A 17,771-nucleotide genomic window follows, 5' to 3' on the forward strand; every position below is an offset into this window, starting at 1 on the left:
GATTCATTCTCCTTAAAAGCATATTTTGACATAATAAACTCAACCGCTCCACAACATTGGGAAGCCACTTGGGATTCTGATAGGTCAGAAAACATTTTAGGGAATGACTCAGGTATATGAGGCAACTCTCTAGACATGAGAATTTGAAAACTTACTTGTAGTATGGTTGTCTGTTAGTAAGAAAGGGTCATGTTTCTCCATCCTGTTTGAGGAAGTATCCCTGGGCTTTTGCAATGAGCTTAGATCCTCCTAACTCCTCTTTTAGTGACTTTGGGCCCCCAAATGATTTTATTTCTCGTGTGACAATTGTCAGAATAATCTACACCTGCACTGAGGGCATCTTTGAAAAAGATATTAGAAGGAAACAGATAGGCTTTTGAAAGTTATTTTCCATAGTAGACCACATCTTTACCATAACAATTGCCTAAAAGATGCAGAGAATACAAGATCTAACTGTGCTTATTATTTGTTGACTATAAAAAGCATTTGATTTGGTAGACAAAAATGCTATGTGAAAGGCTTTCTTTCAGTAAGGTGCCTTTCATGCATGTGTTAATATTATTCAAGATTCTTTGAAAGAAAGAACAGCAGAACTTTGTTGAACCTTTTGATCATTAATATCCATCAAAGCATAATACAGGGAACTGATACTCACTAGATGTGTTCACCATTGTCATGGAGAAGATCTATCACAGAATCTAAGTTGAAGAAGGATTCCTTGTAGTTGGTGAAGTCCTTCAGCTGTTCATATTTGTGTGATATTGTATCAAGCCCTCAAATATTGGAGAATTTCCTAAATGCAGTCCACAATCAGCCACTTTAAGAAATTCAACCCTGACTGTCTTATACAAAGAAAACAAAGTAAATGAAGAATGCCTATCATCCAGACTGTAACATGCAATTGCATACATAATCTAAATAGCTTCTTCATCCATGTATGTGTGTGAATGTATATATATATATGTATATATATCTAGATAGATATATCAAGCACACACAAATATATGTGACATAATACATATATATGCATATAATACACATATGTATATAAATTCTTGGACTTCAGACAGTGAGTAGTTATGACTAGTATTTCATAGGAAGGGAGCAATTGCCTTTGGAAAATTATTTCAGGGATAAACTTGGGGTCATTAAAAGAAGTTTGCAAAGTCTTTTTAAAAATGCCAGTATTCTTCTGGTATTGGTTGAGTCATGGAGCACTATAGTGTCTGAAGAATTGAAGTTGAGCATTACCCAGTGGGTAATAGATAGGTACACATGTACCTGAGCAGGCTGCATCATATTGCAAACATATTGTAATTGTTTGGAAAAAGTGGCATAAAGGATGTTGTTGAAGTATACAAATATTGTTCAAAATAGAAAACTAGCTGGTCACATGGCAAGAGTGAGAACACAGGTGGACAGCCCATGTGCTGCTCCGTTGTTATCCTTGAAATATCAAGAGAATGCAAAGAAAGTCACACCACACAGGGCAGATCCTCTGTAGAAAAGATGTCCCACAGGATGAGTAGGTCTGGATGACTTATGATTGGCATGGCTGGAAGGAGTACCCGTGTCAATGAAATCCCAACTCATTGAGGCACTAAAGACCTTGAAGGCTCTGAGCATTTTGCTGCTTAAAAGATATTTCAAAGTTATTCTGTATTCTAATTAAGGTTTAGTTCCCCCCTCCCCCACCAAGATTACTCCCTTAATAAAGGCTGCACCCTCAAAACAGAACCTATTTGGGGGGAATCTATATTCCCCCCTTCCCTAAAAATAATACTAATTGTTGATTGTAGTTAGGTTGTTAAAACCAGATATGGTTTGTGGAGCTGGGGGAAAGGGGAAGCGTGGCTTTTCTATTCTGACCAACGCATTTTTATAAATGACCAGAAATCCATCGCTTTAAAATGTGTCATTATGAACAATGAAGTCAGGCGCTGTAACTGTTCTCTGAAAATGTCTACTCAACTACATATCTTATGCTAGTGTATTAAAAGGTCAGAGCACTTTATTTTTGAGTGTCATTCCCTCATATCCTGTTTCATGATCACAGTTGGCTGATATTAGCTGCATGTGTTCAGATACAGAAAACCTTCCATAGTATGGTTTTAAATAAGAGTAATAACTCACAGTGTTATATGCAGCATTAATTTCTCTTCTCCCCCCCCCCACACTTTACAAATGGGGAAACCAAGGTCCTTAGAGGTTAAAAGATTTTCTTATAGTTATAATTAATGAGCGATTCCAAGACTGGAATCTAAACTTTCTTATTCTAGTTCCAGTGCTCATTCTCCTTTGTAATTCTTCTCTTCTATAAAAGTAATGCTATTTCAGATTGCTAGTTTCATCAGTGTGGGTGAACTTCCTATCTTGATACAGATCTCAGTCTCTCTATGCCTTAATAGATGGTTATCATGAATTTCTTTGGCCAACAAAATTCATCTCCTGCTGACCATATTTCTGGTGATGAATCTTTCCAATTTTAGTCAGGCTGTATCTTGTACAAAAGGTAAATTTCAAAGGTGGATGGGCAGTGAATGGAAGGAAAGGAAATAATTCATTTTCAAGCTTTGGGATCCAGTTTTATACCCAGTGCCATGTTATATTTGAGATTCTCCAGGAAAATATTCTAGAAGAAATTTTCCTTTCATAAATTGTAGCGAATATATCGGGGAGAGTCTTCTTCTGTTAGTGGGAAACATTGCCTCATGCAGTGCAAGGATGTGTGGACATTATCTATGATAGTGATTCAGAGTAATGTCTTGGTTTCTTGGTCAAGAGCATTCTGCTATGATTGGCTCCTTGATTCGTAGCTTGTTTTAGGAGCGTGCTCTCCAATAAAGCCTTCTATGTGCCATGAAGTATCGGTGACTGAGACCACTCAGTCTTGAGGTTTTGTTGAGTTATGGAGCTGCATGAACCTAAAGATAATTGGATGAAGAACTTTTTACTGAAAACGTCTCTTTCATGAACATTTTCTTTGATATTTTTCTCAGATTATTCGCTCTGTAACATAAACTTATCATAAATAAATATTGTTGTAATCTGAGTCCTGTTTCTATTGGTCATTAAGGAAATAGGAAGCAATAGTACTGTGCAGAATTGGGTTCACTGAAAAGAGGCAGAGAAAGAGAGCTCTCTAAGACTAATAGCTCCCATTCATTTACAAAGCACTTTGCTCACAAGCTCTTCGGGACAGGTAAAAATGAAAGCTATTCCCATTCTATAGCCAGGTAAACTGAGCTTCAGGAAGGTAGCAACATGCTCAGTAAGTATTAGAGCCCAGACTGATAAAGGTCTCTTATTCTTTATGTTACATTAGGCTTCTTGAATTCACATTATCATTAACAAGCCAACCTGTTAGCCTGTCTAGGTGGCTAAACCCATATTTTTTTTCACTGTACTTAGTTACTAAGCTTTACTGACTTACATCTGGCATATTCATTTCTGTGTGCTTAGCCCTGAGACAGAGACATCCTTTGGGTTTAAGATCAGATTTCTTCAAATTATGTTTTAAATCTGAAATAAATTTTGCTTAATATCTAGCATTTAAAAAATTGAGATTTTTGTAACAAATCTATACAGCAAGTACATAATTTACAAAGAGAAACATTTTTTGACGTGGTACATTTTTCTTTTGTTTGAAATGAACACATCCCAGATTAATGGTTATCAGCCATCCAACCATTGGCATTCTAATCACTAAGGAGAAGTGTGGGAGTGTGGGAGTGGGTGTGAGATCAGAGACTGATGTGGCATTAATGGAAATCGTATGAATTCATCTCTGAGCAGACTTCGGATTCTACCCAAGGTGAACCTTTCATCTTCTACTTGCATTATCCAGGTGATTATTCAAATCTAGCATTGCATGTGGTGTATTAACCAGCTGAAAGTATTTGCCTTAGGGACTGTGACTAAGAAATATAAAAGTTATTTAGGGAGAAAACTACAATGTTTGACATCATGTTTCTATAACTTAGTACTTTGGGTGGTTTTCAAAAAAGTTAACAACCATATTCCCTATAGTGGAATTTTTTAAGAGCAAAGGACTAATTTCTTCTGAATATAGTTCTATGGAATCAAGATGCTGTTTCCTTTCAGGGGTGGGTGTCTACAAAGCTTAATTTAGTACTGATTTTAGGTTTCCTTGTTACCCCTTCCTGTTGTTTCTGTTTATTATCTTTTGGAATGAGTTGTCTTAAAGTACAGGCAAACAAACCAAGTGCTGGACTGTTTCCATGCTGGTGGGAAAGTAGAACCTCCTAGAGGACTGTTCTGTCCTGAGTGGGCAACTTCCTTTTGTGCTGAAATATAACTGGTCCTCAAAGGCATCCCTCTACAAGGAGCTTTTGGTCTAATGTCTAATGTTTGCTCAAGTACTTTACCATTTACAGCTCTGTTCAGGCTTGAGAACACCTCTTTGACCTGCGGAGCCCTGTCTGGTGAGTGCAGCTGAAAGGCCAAATTTTCTATTACTTAGTGGCTAATTTTGCATCAGGCATTTATCTCAAAGCTTTTTTTGCTTTTGCATTCACCTGTATTGGGGATAATCTAATAACACTACTATTTAGAAAATATTTTTAGAGTAGAATTACGATTGGTCATTAAGGACCAATTTGATTTAATTACATCAACTCTTCTCCCTAGAAATAACTAAAGTCCAAGCTATATTCCATGTATATGGTAGTGGAGTCTGAAAATGACTGCAAATTTTATGGAGAAAACTAGTGGATGCCACAAGACCATATTTCTTGGGTACAGTCCAAGTGGGATACAGTGAAAAAAGCAGAATTATAGCTAAGGGTAATGTAAAAAAGAGTAAGTTAGGGGAAGGAATTGGTTGATGAAGGCAAAAGATTTTAAATAATAACTCCTAAATAATGCTCTGGAAAGTAGAAAGCATGATCCTATAAAGGTGAGAAAATAATTATTATTTCCCTTGTACAGAGGAATAGACTGAGGCTCGTAGAGGTAAGGGCGCTTGCTCAAGTTCAGACAGTCTGGCTTAAGCAGTGCCTCCCTGCATGCCCCCATGACATCTGTTGTTGCCTGATATCTCTTTTTACCTAGGTCTTATGAGACCCCTAAAGATACGTGGTTGTTAGTTTATCCCCATCTTGAGTCTCTGTGAGTCTGTAATTTCTTTCTATAAGTTTCAAACTATAAGTTGGCCTGTTTGTTTTTTCACTTGAAATGTACCTAGACTTTTATTTTCATATAGCCTTCTATTCTTGGGTTTGAAGGTGGGTGGGTGGAGGGGTTTGAATGACTGGTTTTTTGTTTTTGCTTTTTTGTTTCTGTTCCTTTTCTGTGAAAGAATGGTGGGGGAGGGGTGAGCAGAACCTGCTGCTTATCTTGTTATCCTTGTACACTGTTTTCTCATCTAGCTTTTGCAAAGAAAGCTATTGCCAGATCTGATTTATCTTTTATTGCAAGTGCCCATCCAAAATTTTTTATGTCTTAAAATCTAAAGGCCCATTTGCACATTGAAGGTCCTGCCTGTTTTTAGTCGGGGAAGGGCAGCACCAACGGCATCTGCATTCTAAACTGGAAAGAAGCTCATCAATACTGCTACTAAGTGGATATGTGGATGCATGTGTTTTCTTTTAGCACTCTTCTGGGTATCTAAAAACAACTCCCATTTCTTTAGTGCTTTTCAGCATACAAAGTATTTTCCTTGTAATGACTTTGTGCGACATGGAATACAAGTATGCTTATACCTTTTGTGTGCACTTATGTAATGTCTGTGTTTGATAGATGAGGAAAGCAGCTGAGTGGCCTCATAGTGCCCAGGCTGGTAGTTGCAGAGCTGGGATCTGTGCCTTCGGGTCCTGAGGCTGTGCTCAGTTCTAGGCTGTCTCCAACAAGCTCTTCTCTGAGACATCCAGATTCCATTTAGAAACTCAAGGGGCAGTGACAAAGGAGGCACTCGCAATTAACTGATCTGATCACCCTGTTTTGTTTGCATGTTACCCGACCATGCTGGGAGGAGCAATTTTATTTACTTAAGTGCTTGATGATAATAATGACAATGACTATAATGTGTGTATTATTTCACTTTTGTTAAGAACCAGGAGCTGAACTCTTTGGCTGAGTATTTATGCCTTTCTGTGTTTAGCAAGATAACCTTAACTGTTACTTCTATGTACATTTCCCCTACCCCTGCCTCCCACCACCCCATCACTTCAGGTACTCAGGTTGCTTCTTCTCCCTATCAAAGTCCGTTCTCTGAAAGGTGTCTTATAAACACATCTTCACTAATGTGTAAATAACTGATAAAACCTTAAATGTATTATTCTTCCCAGGACTGTTTTCATTTTAATCTGTAGACAGAGCCTTCAACCAGAGGAAGCCTTTTAAATTTTATGGTCCTGAGAACATTCAGACTTATGAGCAGGGCTGACTGTGTTAGCTCACTACAACTAAGAAGAGAATAAAGGTAATATGAAAACCAGTGCAAGTTTGGTGGGCACAGTGGGGATTTCAGTCTAGGCCTGCCTGGTATGATATGACCCTAACTGAGGATTTTTGGCGATAAGGTCATCAGTACCTTATGAGTAAGCCCCATGGAAATGTTGTGAAGCCCTACTATGTGGTGATTGATTGCCCTTTTATAAGATTTCCTTACCTGTCTATTGCTTAAAAATACTATTTAGTGAGTTTTTGTGGGAACAGCATTAGGTGGGGTATGCCTATGTAGAATGTGATCAGAGGGTGTATTCTGGGAGAAAAATAAGTTAGGAATGGTGACAAGTGATTACTTACCCTCACCCCCCACCCCCCAAAAACACTACCAGTATGTAAAAGGCCATTCATTGGTGGAGCCTGGAAATGAAAAGTCTGGCAAAGTTTAAAGTAATCAGATACCTTATGTATAATCCCCCCCCTTTTTTTTAAGAACACAAAGCCGTGTTTACATTAGTTCAAATTATCTCCTAGATATCTGGACTAGCGGGGAATTGGTGTATGTTCTTGTATTATGTGTGTTTTAATTCTTGTCTTTTCTCCTGTCATTGTTCCTTTCCTCCAAGTTCTGGCTAGAAGGGCTTCCTGAAGTACAAAGAAGACCTAGTTGAGAACTTACTAACGAGCAAACTGGAAGACCTAGCACCAGCCTTGGTTAAACCCACTGGCTTGGCCCAGTCTTACCAGATACTTCAGGTGCTCTAGACACATTTCCTTTCCAATAGGGAAACTGGATTTCTACGATGTTTTAATTCATGTTCTTTTTGTAAAGTAAAGCTTAAACTTTGGGGATGAATATCTAATCATGTGTTTACTGGATATGATGTTCTTGAGCTATAACTTTTACTTACTACGTTTTGTCTCCTGCAGTACTTCACTCTATGGTTTTACCTATTATGAATTCTTTGTTTGGGTCTAGACTTTAGCTTTAGGAACCTTCCGATTCCCAATAACTCACCAGAATAACTTTGGAGCATCTTAGGACTTTTAGGCATATATAAGAAGATATATAGAATTCAACCTTCTTGCTATCATCTCTACTTAGGAAACTCCAAGCAAGTTAGAATGAGGCTCCAGCCATCTAAAGTGGAGTGAATTTTCTGGTTTTGACGTTATTTAACATACTAAACCCTTCAAAATTGACTTTTAAAACCAGATTGTCACATTAGGTTCTGGTTTATCATTAGTGAAAATACCTCCAGAATGTGTGATTTCATCAGTGTGGGCATGAGCAATATCTATCTCAATCCCTCCCTGCCATAGGATCATGGGTGCACTTCTCATGGCCATGTTCCTGTTGATGAATCCCTTTGAACTTCTTTGACTAGGCTTGCCCTTGTCCACAGCTTCTTTCCAAGCCTTTCCAGCTTGAGCAGGGACCAGAGGTGAAACTCCACTGGCAGAGCCTTCAAGGGTTCTGGGTCATCATGACCATACCACAGTGTGGCATTAGAACAGGGCTCAGACAGAGGTTTAGTGATGTCACATTTACAAAGCTCTTTCTTAAAGCCAACTTGGGGTGGGATCATGGAGGGATATAGTGTCAGGACCCTCATCCTCATTTTACAGGTGAGGGAGAAAACTGAAACTCATAGAGGCTCATAACCCTTAAGTTGCAGGGCTGGGGTTCAACAACAGCTCTTCTGATTTCAAGTCTTATTCCAGGACACCAGGCAGCTTCTCAGTAGTTAATTCTTTTTTCTAACTAGTCTTTCATTAGTAGAAGCTATTGAGCACTGTTCATCTTTAAAGTGCCATGTAAAGGTCAGATAATAATGATGCTTTGTCCTCAAGTTTGGATAACACTAAGATTTTTATCATTATCTAAACCAGAGACAGTTCTTCACTAGACAAAAATAGAATTTTAAAAATTGGAAGAAAAATAGTTTGTTAGGAAAGCTATCCATCTTTGATATTACTGTTTCTTTTCTTTCCCTTCCCCCCAACAGTAAGTATGAGGAGCTGGGTAAAGATTCTGCACTAGGTTCACTTAGCAGACCATTCAGAGCTACTGCATGTCTCCCTGTCCCGGGTATTAATAAATATAAAGCCAAAGTGTGATGGAAACAAGACTTTCTTCAGTCAGGGAAAGGTATTGCTTTTCTCTTTCCACTTAAGAGTAAAATTGGTCCTGCAAGATGGATAATGTGTGGTAGAAATGCTAAGACCTACGGGAAAGGGGAAGATGTGGCTCTCTTCAGCCTTTCTGGATAAAGCTTCTGTAGAATACTTGTGAGGAAAGACAATCATCTGAGCATTAATATCTCTACTTTGACGAGCCTTTGACATATGTAAATCTTTAAGTTCAAAAATAGCCTGAAAAGAAAGAGAGGATCTGGTTTGCATTTGATGGAGTTACAGCAAAACTCCAGTAAAACGCCCACGTCCTGCTATTAATGCTATCTAGAGTTCAGTAAACCAATGGAAGGGTAATTCAGAATTGTAAAGGCATATACATGGGTTATGGTGTTGAGACATAAAGTACATTTTTAAACATAGTGTTAATAAAATGCCTCTTTTTAAAGCTACACTTTGGTTCCCTCCCTATTCCCTCTACCACCAAGAAACACTGCCCCCCCCCAAAATATCCCAGCACGTAAGTATCATACTGATTAAGGGCCATTCTGGTACAAATAGACTTCTCCTTTGTGAGAACAGCAGTAAACAATTAACATAGTAATCATAATGTTTTCTGCTTTTAATTTTCTTAATCAGAATTTTTATGAGATTGAGGACTTCATTCCAACTGGCCAGTTTTTATGATATGTTATATAATGTTCTCTTCAATAACCCTTTCATAAACTTCATAGTACTGTGGATAAGGGACAGCTTCTTCTCCTATGACAGTAAGATTCTTATAAGTCTTCCTTAAGAGTCAACAACCACAAAGTTTTCTCAAATTGCTTGCTTTTCACCCCATGCCAATGTGCCTTAATTGTATGATCAATCACATTAAATTTTTGATCAGCCCCATTACAACATGTCAGTGGTTCAGATCTTAATAATACAGGTTTCTCTTGGAAGGTCCTCCTTAGCTTTCTAATTTAATATGTATAGATATATGGTGTCCTTCATCATGTCATCTTGAACCGTGCTGATTATCTTAGCTAAGACACAGCATTGTCCATAAAATCTCAGTGTTTAAGACAGTTGATTAATCTTGTATCTTGGAAGCTTTGTGGACCTTCCATATGCCAAGATCTTTCCATCGGGTTCACTTATCTTTCTGATACCTAGGAGAAAAATGTCAGCCGCTAGGTTAGACTATCTTTAGATTAGAGCTTTAAACATCTTTTGTATTCCTTAACAAATATTATTTCAAACAGGAACTAATTTGGGGTACATCCCCAAATGAGGTATGTCAAAGAGAAAGCCTTTCTTCACCACCCAGACCTGTTATTTAAGTGCTCTGTATCTTACCTATCTTATCTCTAAAATGAGGGCCTTAGTCCCTTCTATCTCTGACCTTCTATGGTTCTCTGTTCATTAGTGTTACTTCATAAACAGAATGCTCAGCTGGACAGGTTGTGGTTCTGTTAATTCCCATGTTCTCATGTCCTTCCTTGGCATGCCTGTTGTGTGCAGAATAGTTCGAGACAAAAGCAATAGTTCTCACTGCAACTGAACTGACCGTGTACCAACTTTCAAAGTCTCCTGTGGGCACCACCTTTATCTTTGGTCCTCTCTACATGAGTTTTAGATGTATGCTTTAGAAAAATATTTCATTACCCTAAATGATATTTCATTCCTAGATGGCACCTTAATGAGACTGTCACCTGTCTCTCATTAATCAGGGTGGTGTAACTTTGGTTCTTTTTTTTAATGGACCGGTTTGCCTGGAATATTTTTTTAGCCATACAACAAAATCATTTCTTATTTAGCAGAATCATAATAATGCATAAAAATCCTAATGTTGATCTATGTAGAATGAAAGTTGGCTTGTATATTCAAGAATGTTGACCCTGCCTTGTTAGGACTCATTTGTTTATTTCCAGCAATTCTGTTTCTTAAGTGGGTCTATGTCAGGGTAGCTTAACCATCAAGAAAAGAGTGGTCAGCTCCCCTAGAAAGCAGTGTGGTGCAATAATATGAGACATCCTTGGCAAGGAGGCCACTAAGAGGTCAAACTTCAAAACTCCTGGTTTCATCCCTTTCTCAAATCCATCTTTTACATACTAGATAATATTCATTCTTGGTCAGTGCAAGACTAACCTGATCTGAACCTGATTTTTTCTAGTATTAGTTGTGCTGCAGTTTAAGTTGACAGGCTTAAGAATGATATTCCTAGATTATTAAAGCATTCTTTCTTAATTTCATAGAGCTACTGTTCAGGCTTATTGCCACATTCTAGGAATGATACATGCTTTAATGAGAAACTGTTCTTTTTTTAATTGCCATATTCACATCTTGGAATGGAAGAACTAAAATGTTAAATTGTTTTCTAAGCGTAAATCCTTTAGCTGAACTGTTTTTTAAAACAGTTTTTTAAGATAGTCACTTTAGTATTAAGTTCATGAGTCATGTGAGCTGTGCTAAAAGGACTCTTTTCCCAAACCAGTTTACAGACATCATCATAATGTGGGCTGCTTTTTCAGAGTGTTGCCGACAAACCACTGCTAGCTGACTCTGATGTTGTTTAGCTTTCTTGAGATGATTCATTGCTCAGATGGCCAGTCCTGCTTTCTTGCTTATGTCACTTGTATCTCTTCTCCCTGGATAATTCTTTCCATTTCTGTCATCTTTCTGGGAGTTTTAGGGTTAGCTAAATTATTCTTTACTGCTGCAGAAAATACTGATACAGGATTGCTTTGAATCATTCATTTATGACAAGCCACTAGGCTAAGAGTAAACCATGCTTCCAATCCCTAAGGTACTCTGTGTTTCTTGGAGATGTTACATAGTTCATCTGCCAGATGGTAGTCTTTCCCTGGTTGTGGATCATTTCAAGTCCTATTTTTTGCCCAACTTCAGAAAATCCTCTTTAGGCAGTTTTCTTAAAAATAAAAAAAGGTATTTGAGCATTAGTATTGAAATTGATGCTACGACATTGATTGCAATTGGTCAGTACTTGGGCATCCATATACTAACACAGATTCTCTGTTATTGGCAGGTAAAGTGAAATCAGGATCATAAGCCTGATGATGCCATCAGGAGCTAGTACAGTGATCAGTCAACTTTTAAAATGGTGAATCAGGCTTAGGTGATAGAACTCAACCTACATTTCATCTAAATTATCATTCTCAAAAATGTTTATGAATTTCTTAATGAGGCAGAACCTCCTTTATGCTCAGATCCTTCCTGGGAAATGAATGTTTAGGAATGACAAATTGATTTTTCTAGGCACCAAGGAAATAATGTAGGGAAGCCCAGAGGGTACTTGGTACTGAGCAAGACATATCCCCCAAATTCTTCAGAATAATTATATCAAGATCTACACGGATGCTTGACTGAAATTAAATTGCAGCACCTCCCTAGTAGGTGGAGTGACTCTGGCTGCACGGATCTTCTCTGCAATAGTTCTTGGTTCTGAAGCCTGTGAAAGCTAGGGATTCGTGGCCTACACCAGCATTATTGTTATTTCCACACTTTAAAATCCACAAGAATAGCAAGAGACTTGGTCTTCCTTTAAGGCCACCTGCTTCTATTAGTTCAAAGCATTCCACCTTCGTTCCTAATATTATCTTCTTGCCTTTGTGTGTATTCATTCACTTGTAGACTCTGAATGACATTCCTAAAGAGGAAGTGGATGCAGTGACAGAAAAACCAAACCTTGACTCTGAATGGGAGGGCCTTGAGCATTCAGTAGCTCATAGTGGGACTCAAATGACAACCCCATCGGAGTCTCTACAAAGCCATGACTTTGGGCCTGTCTCCGTAAATGGCAAGGAGGCAGAAGACAAGGCACATGGGTCACTTGGTCTCCTTGGTAACAAGGAGATGCTAAGTTGTCCAAATGGGGTATGTACAGGTGTAGAAGAGCAAGCCGGTGCCTTAAAGCTCTCGAAATGCATGCTCTCAGAAACACTTGCTTCCTGTCAGCTGTACGCTGGTGAAAAAGAGGCAGAGGGTGGTGAAGACCATGTTACACCAAATGAGCTACCCGGAAAGCAAAATGGACCATATCCTGACTTTCGTGTGGGTTCAGGGTTCCCCACCCTCATTCGAAGTTTCCAGGTAGTAATGGTTTGGGTTAAATGCCTCTCTTTGGGAGAGGGCCAGAGCTCTTCCTGGGATGGTGATGGGAGCAGTCTATTTCTTGCTTTCCTGATTAAAGAACTCTAGAGTCTGTCTCAGAGGAACTTACCCAGAGGAATCCCAAGGCAAGAATTGATTTTTCTTCAGCTAATTTGCAAAGCTCATTGAAATAAGCCTGTCATGATCATTACACAGACTGATAAGGGCTTTTAAAAAGGGCACTCTACCTTTCTTGGCTCAAATGCAGATTTATAAAGAAAGGTAAAATTGTGAGACATGTATGTTTTTGATAATTGCAATTGCTCAGAAAATATAACGAGCTCTGTTGAAAAAGGATAGCTGGTTCCTCACCAAGATTATTTCAGGCCTAAGATAGGATATATCTCAGTCACAAAATCTGACTCTGTAAGATGCTAATAATATTCATTACTTACTTTGCTCTGTTCCCCTCTACCACTCCCATCCCAGGGAGAAAGAGAAGCGGGTTCTAGTGATCATTGGTACTAATCATTTATGCTAAAGTAGATGATCATGTAACCCCTACACAATCAAGGGGCAGCTTTCAGAGTGATTTACCAACTTGGGGAGGTGAGCTGATTTGGCGAAGATGGCCTTCTCTTCTTCCACTAACATTTGTCCTTCTGATATTAATCACCAGGTGGTGGCATAATTGATTTTTCTCTTTCTAGCTTTCCAAGTGCTGTCTCCTTTCAACAACTCAAAAGTGAGAATCTGACATTGATTTGAAAAGAGTTAATGAATTCCAGGGTCACTTGCTCATGCACCATTTGGACTTAAGGGAGAAAATCTATGGCCAATTTTCTTGATTGCAGTGGTACAGTCACAAGGATGAAACAATAATTGCTATTTGGCAAACAGTTTTGTATTCAAATTTTGGCTCAGAAGTCAATCCAGAATGCTTTAAGTCATTCATTTTAACTGCATGGTCTTGTGGCTACTTTGTTTTTTCACCATGAATACACAGGAATATAGGGATAGAAATGCAATTCTTTACTATGTTTTATGATTTGACACTTTGTTAAAACTACTGCAGAATGATTTACAAGTCCTGTGCAAACAATTTTTTGGGATTCTGAGTTGGACATTTGGTTTGCTAAGGCCCTGAAACTTTGATCAGGTCAGTGTCAGAAGGTTGGCCAGCTATTTCCTTCAGAAAGGACACAGGTAATTGTGCTTTTCCACTGTTTCGTAGCCTCCCCTGGTGAAGACTCAGACAGTCACCATCTCGGATGTTGCTAATGCTGGGAAAAGTGAAATCCCAACCAAAGATGTCCCCATTGTTCACACTGAGACAAAAACCATTACTTATGAGGCCGCCCAGGTAAGATACCATTTTAAACATCTAAATCTTCATTTACTTATAATCAGGCTCTTTCTCTATACTTCTAGCAAGTAGCATTTATGTACTGTTTTTGCTATTCATAGATTCAGAAAGGGAAAATTCCCTTTCATTTATCAGTTGACAGAATATATTTACACTGGTTGCAGAATATATAGAGAGCCAATCTGATTGCCAGGTTAGTGAGTTTGTGTTGGGAAAAAAAAAATAGGGATAGTGAGCTGTTGAGATTAGTGGCCAAGAATGATGCGGGTAGATTGTGGAAGACTTTGAAGATCAGGCAATAAAGTTTGGACTGGATAGACAGTAGAGAGTCACTGTAGGGTGTTAGTGGAGTGACAAGATAAAGTCAATGTTTGAGGATAAGAATGGAAGTAGAGCAAGAGCCAGGGTCATCCAGGCATAAATAAGGTGATGAAGACTTGGACTTAGTTGATGGTTTTTGAAGTAGGAAGGAAGAAGTGAATCCATAACAAACTGTGGGGAAAAAAAAGACTGATAGCACTTATCAGTGAATCAGATGTGGAACGAGGAGCTGATCATGAATTCAAGACTGTGAACCTAGGTACTTGGGGGCCTTGTAGAGCCACTGGGGAACTAGGCAAAGCCTGGTACCCAAGGTCCTTTTCAGACATGTCTCACTACCGTACTATACTATGCAAGCTCATCTGGGCTGGGGAGAGCTGCTAGAAGGGATGTTTTAGGATAAAGAAGCAAGTTCTTCTCTGCCCAAAGGCTGTAAAACTGTGCATACCATTTGACCCAGCAATACCATGTCTAGGTCTGTATCCCAAAGAGATCATAAAAATGAGAAAAGGACCCACATGTACAAAAATATTTATAGCAGCTCTTTTTGTGGTGACAAAGAATTAAAATTTAGGGGAAGCCCATCATTTGGGGAATGGCTGAACAAGTTGTGTTATATGAATGTAATGGAATAACTATTGTGCTATAAGAAATGATGAGTAGACAGATTGCAGAAAAACATGGAAAGATGTGAACTGATGCTGAGTGAAGTGAGCAGAACCAGGGGAATATTGTACACAGTAGCAGTAACATTGTGTGATGACCAACTTTAATAGACTTAGCTCTTCTCAGCAATGAAATAATCCAAGACAATTCCAAAAGACTCATGATGGAAAATGCTATCCACATCCAGAGAAAGAACTATGGAGTCTGAATGCAGATTGAAGCATACTATTTTGTCTCTTTTTTTTCTTTCTCATGGTTTTTCCCCTTTGTTCTGATTCTTCTTTTGTAACATGACTAATGTGGAATATATAAGCTGTCTTGGGGAGGGGGGAAAGGAGAGAGGAGATAAAATTTAGAACTCAAAATCTTATAAAAGTGAATGTTGAAAACTAAAAATTAATTTAAAAAATTTTTGAAAAGAGGCAAGTTCTTAAGTCTGCTAGCCCTAACTTTATTTTCTTTTTAATTGGATTGTTATCCTTGGAACTAATAGATGCCCTTGCAGGCTGGCCTGGGGAGTTAGGGTGCTATTTGGTGAGGCCTTAGAAAAGGAGGCTGCTGCCTGTAAGGCAGGTATAGATAGAGAAGAAACCAGAACACAGTCATTCCCACTTCTGCTCTTTGCAGGGACCTGACAGGAAAGTGAAAGGACATGGAGGGGCAACTGGCAAGCAGCATAAGAGAACTCGGCCCCAAAGCTCTCATCTCCCAGGCCAACGAGTGCTTAGTGCCCAAGATCGGGAGCTGTGTTAGGTGCTAGGGCTGGATGCAGACAAAATGGAAAGCAGTCCTGCTCTCAAGGAATTTACACACTTCTTACTTGGGGCTGGGACACAGTATGTAAGCGGATAAGGTGTATAGGTGATAATTGTATTAGGGAGAGAGCACCGACCATCACAGGAGGTTGAGGAAGTTTTCCTCAGGAAATAGAGCTTGAAGTAAATCTGGAATGAAGCAGAAGTGCAGAAGACAGAGAGTATTGTAGGAAGGGCGTCTGCCACAGAAGCAGGAGCTGGAGGACCCAGGTGGATTAAAGCAAGTAGGACAATTTGGCTGGAATATAGAGAGTGTGAAAGGGGATTGAGCCTCAGAGGCACTATAAGCCCACCCACCCCAAGCACCCAGGGTCACCATCTTGAATTGATGTTCAGCAATTCTCCTTCAGGCTTTTCCACATCTAATTCATGAATAAGTCCTATTGGCCTCTTTTTCACAGTTTGTCATGGACTCACTTCTTCCTTCCCACTTCCAAAACCGTCATTTAAGTTATAAGCTTGGAAAGATAGGCTGGAGCCAACTTGCAAAGGCTTCACATGCTAAGGTGTTGGTATTTTTTTCCTAAAAGCAGTGGCAATAGGGAATCACTGAAAGTGCTTGAGGAGGGGAGTGATGTGGTCAGATTGTTTGGGTAGCTGTGTGGACAGGTTGGAAAGGGACTGGAAGTCGTGTGGGCCCACTTAGGAGGCTGTGGCCATATTCCATGTAAGGAATGGTGAGGGCCTGAATTCGAGTGGTGACTGAGGAGAGGGATATGAGCTAGGGGAAGGAGGTAGAGTTGGTAAGATTTGACAATTAATAGAATACGGGGAAGAATTAAGGGTGACTTCGAGGTTGAGAACCTAGACGACTAAAAGGATTGTGGTGTTCGCAGCAGAAAAATCAAAATTTGGGAAAAGAGGATGAATTTCACACATAAAATGTTTTGTTTGAGGAAAATGTTAGGGGACTGACCAGTGACCGCTCTGTGCCTCTATGGCTGGCTTAGGTCAGGGGGTCCAAGAAGGTTGGCAGCCTTGGAGTCATGCTCTGGCCTGCCTCTTTCTCACCCCAACCCACTCCAGTTAGTCGCCAGGTTTTCCTGATTCTATCTCCCAACACCTCTTGCATTCATTCCCTTCTCTCCACTTGCAGGGTCCCCACCATTGTTCAGGCCCTCATCACTGCTCCCCTAGACTACTGCAGCGGTCTCTCCTCTGTCACTCTACAGCAGCTTTAGGAATACTAAAGCATGAGTTTGATCGTGTCACTCACCTGGGCTGGGATCCCACTTTGGAGTTTTGTGACCCCAGTCTAGTCACTTAACCCTGCCAGCCTCCTCAGGTGGTCCTCTCTACAAGGGAGGAAGAGGCCCTTCCAGCTTTAAAACTATCACCCTGTGATCCCTGTTCTCTCTTACCTCTGGGATCAAATGCAGACTTCTTTGTCATTTAAAATTTCCCACAGCCTGGCTCCAACCCTCCTTCCCTGTGCTGTTATGCATTACTTCAAATAGTCTTCAGCCTATTCAGCTGAGACAGCCTTCTCTTGCTGTTCTTCATGTACCACATCCTGGCTCCCATCTCTGGACCTGCATGCCCAAAACATGCTTATTCTTCACCTCTGCCTCTTAGAATCCCTAGTTCTTACAATACTCAGCTCTAATGCTGTCTCCCCCAAAATTACATCGTATCTATTTTGTATATATTAATTATAAATGTATATGTATTTGCAATACAAATGCAATAATCATTGTAAAGTGCTTGCACAGTTGCCTGGCACATAGTAGGTGCTATATATAGTTAGCTAATATCATATGCATGCATTTTGTCTCACCCAACACAATGTGAGTTACTTGAGCGTAGTGTCTGTTTCATTTTTTCCTTAACCTGGCACGTGAGTTCTTCATAAATGCTTACCTATTGGTTCCTTGCTCTACTTGGTACCTCTTGGGCTGGTTGCCACTACCACCCTTACCATCCAATCCGTTGTCTCACTTTCTGCTCTTTGGTATCTGTCA

At 39.5% G+C, this 17,771-nt stretch overlaps 1 protein-coding gene across 9 annotated transcripts in view; it reads left to right on the forward strand.

The window, feature by feature from the left end:
• Nucleotides 1-17,771, forward strand: part of EPB41 (erythrocyte membrane protein band 4.1) — a 193,975-nt gene that overhangs the window by 161,731 nt on the left and 14,473 nt on the right. For 5 of the 9 annotated variants that reach the window (XM_036745672.1, XM_036745676.1, XM_036745673.1 and 2 more), the window contains one exon: nt 13,877-14,005. In XM_036745672.1, coding sequence (XP_036601567.1) covers nt 13,877-14,005 — 129 coding nt within the window. Of the gene's footprint in view, nt 1-12,183; nt 12,643-13,876; nt 14,006-17,771 lie in introns of all 9 variants that reach the window. The other 4 variants (XM_036745677.1, XM_036745669.1, XM_036745670.1 and 1 more) reach the window with 1 other exon arrangement.

This window comes from Trichosurus vulpecula, chromosome 2 (assembly GCF_011100635.1).
Source record: "Trichosurus vulpecula isolate mTriVul1 chromosome 2, mTriVul1.pri, whole genome shotgun sequence".
NCBI lineage: Eukaryota > Metazoa > Chordata > Mammalia > Diprotodontia > Phalangeridae > Trichosurus > Trichosurus vulpecula.